Source organism: Hipposideros armiger, unplaced genomic scaffold (genome assembly GCF_001890085.2).
Source record: "Hipposideros armiger isolate ML-2016 unplaced genomic scaffold, ASM189008v1 scaffold_706, whole genome shotgun sequence".
In the NCBI taxonomy this organism is placed as follows: Eukaryota; Metazoa; Chordata; class Mammalia; order Chiroptera; family Hipposideridae; genus Hipposideros; species Hipposideros armiger.
The window spans coordinates 922,462-924,104 of record NW_017732056.1 but is presented as its reverse complement, the minus strand read 5'-3'; the positions used below and the strand labels follow the sequence as shown (position 1 = coordinate 924,104).

Below are 1,643 nucleotides of genomic sequence, written 5' to 3'. Positions count from 1 at the left end.
AAATATAATGCAGTCACTAAAAATCATATACAATGGCAAGATAAATTCTTTACAATACAAGGTGTAATCAAATAATACGGTTAAATAAAAAATGCTTAAATAAAAAAAATTATTACAGTAAAAGACACATGGCCATTAATCCCCCTCAAAATACTCCCCCTTGCTTCAAACACACTTATCCCATTGTTCTTGCCACTTTCTGAAGCAGTTCTCGAAGTCCTCTTTCGGGAGTGTCTTTAGTTGCACTGTCTTGGATGCCTCCATGTCCTGAATCACTTTGACTTTGGGGAAGAACCAGAAGTCGCACGGTGCCAGATTCGGTGAATAAGGTGGATGAGGACACACTGTAATGTTTTTATTTGACAGAAATTGCTGTACCAGAAGTGATTTGTGACACGGATCATTGTCACACTTTATTTTTTTTATTTTTTAAAGATTTTATTGGGGAATTGGGGAAGGGGAACAGCCAAGTTGTTGTTCTTCAGTTTTAGTTGTGGAAGACGCAGCTAGCTCAGCTCCAAGTCCAGCCTTCATCCGGCCATCCGTCGGCAGCTTGTGGCCACTCAGCTCAAGGTGTGGTGTTCAATCTTAGTTGAGGGTGGGCGTAGCCCACCATCCCATGCAGGCAGTTGAACTGGCAACCTTGTTGTTAGGAGCATGTGCTCTCACCAGCTAAGCCATCCTGCCACCTGTTGGCAGCTCAGTGGCAGGTCAGCTCAGGCACAGCTCACTGGCCTGTGTGGGAATCAAACCGGCGACCATGTTGCTCAGAGCTTGTGCTCTTAACCAACTGAGCCACTAAGCCGGCCACTATGGCACACTTTAAAACACACCTCTCAACCGTAGCTCACACCCAACTGACTGCGCTAAACAAGATGAAACTTGTCACACACTGTTACGAAGGTTTAACAGGACACTTTCTGTATTGAAAATCCCCGCCTTTCTGATGGATGGCACTCAGCAGTAGCATTCACCGTATTTGTTGATCACGCCTTGTATTTTGAGAAATAGGCTATAGTTTGCACAGGATGACCACAATTTTGTAAAAACCCCACAATTATGTATAGGCTGTAAAATGGAACAGAAAGATAAACACTAAAATGGTGACTCTAGTTATTGCTGGATGTTGGTTACAGATGATTTTAACTTTTTTGTACTGTTCTGTATTCTCCAAATTTTCTACAATAAGCATGTATCACATTTAGAATTTTAAATCAGTAAGTAAATGGTTTTAAAACAGATTTCCTGAAAAAACTGTTCCTCCATTGTTTCTATGAGCCCTGGGCTATATTTGTGGGCTGAAAGCAACAGCTTTAGTCTCTTTTCGGATGGAAAGTACTTCCCCACAGCCCAATTTCTAAGAGTCACAGCCTCATTTCTAGAAGCCTGGAGTGGTTTGGTCTGGTGGTCCCAGCTGTGCTCACCTGTGGTCCTCTCCCTCTAGGGACGCTATGCGCAGAGGGAGCTCTTGGCAGGTCATCGATGGCCCGTTGCAGCCTCTTTGGAAGTGAGTTCATCAACACCTTTGATGAGAGCATGTACAGCTTTGCGGGAGACTGCAGTTATCTCCTGGCTGGGGACTGCCAGCAACACTCCTTCTCACTCATAGGTGAGTCTGGGGCACTGAAGGGAGGAATGCAGAT

The 1,643-nt window shown here is 44.2% G+C and overlaps 1 protein-coding gene across 1 annotated transcript in view; it reads left to right on the top strand.

Annotated features, from left to right (window-relative positions):
• VWF (von Willebrand factor) overlaps window positions 1–1,643 on the top strand; it is a 157,952-nt gene that overhangs the window by 15,252 nt on the left and 141,057 nt on the right. The window contains exon 2 of the mRNA XM_019627083.1: window positions 1,445–1,609. Coding sequence (XP_019482628.1) covers window positions 1,445–1,609 — 165 coding nt within the window. The remainder of the gene's footprint in view (window positions 1–1,444; window positions 1,610–1,643) is intronic.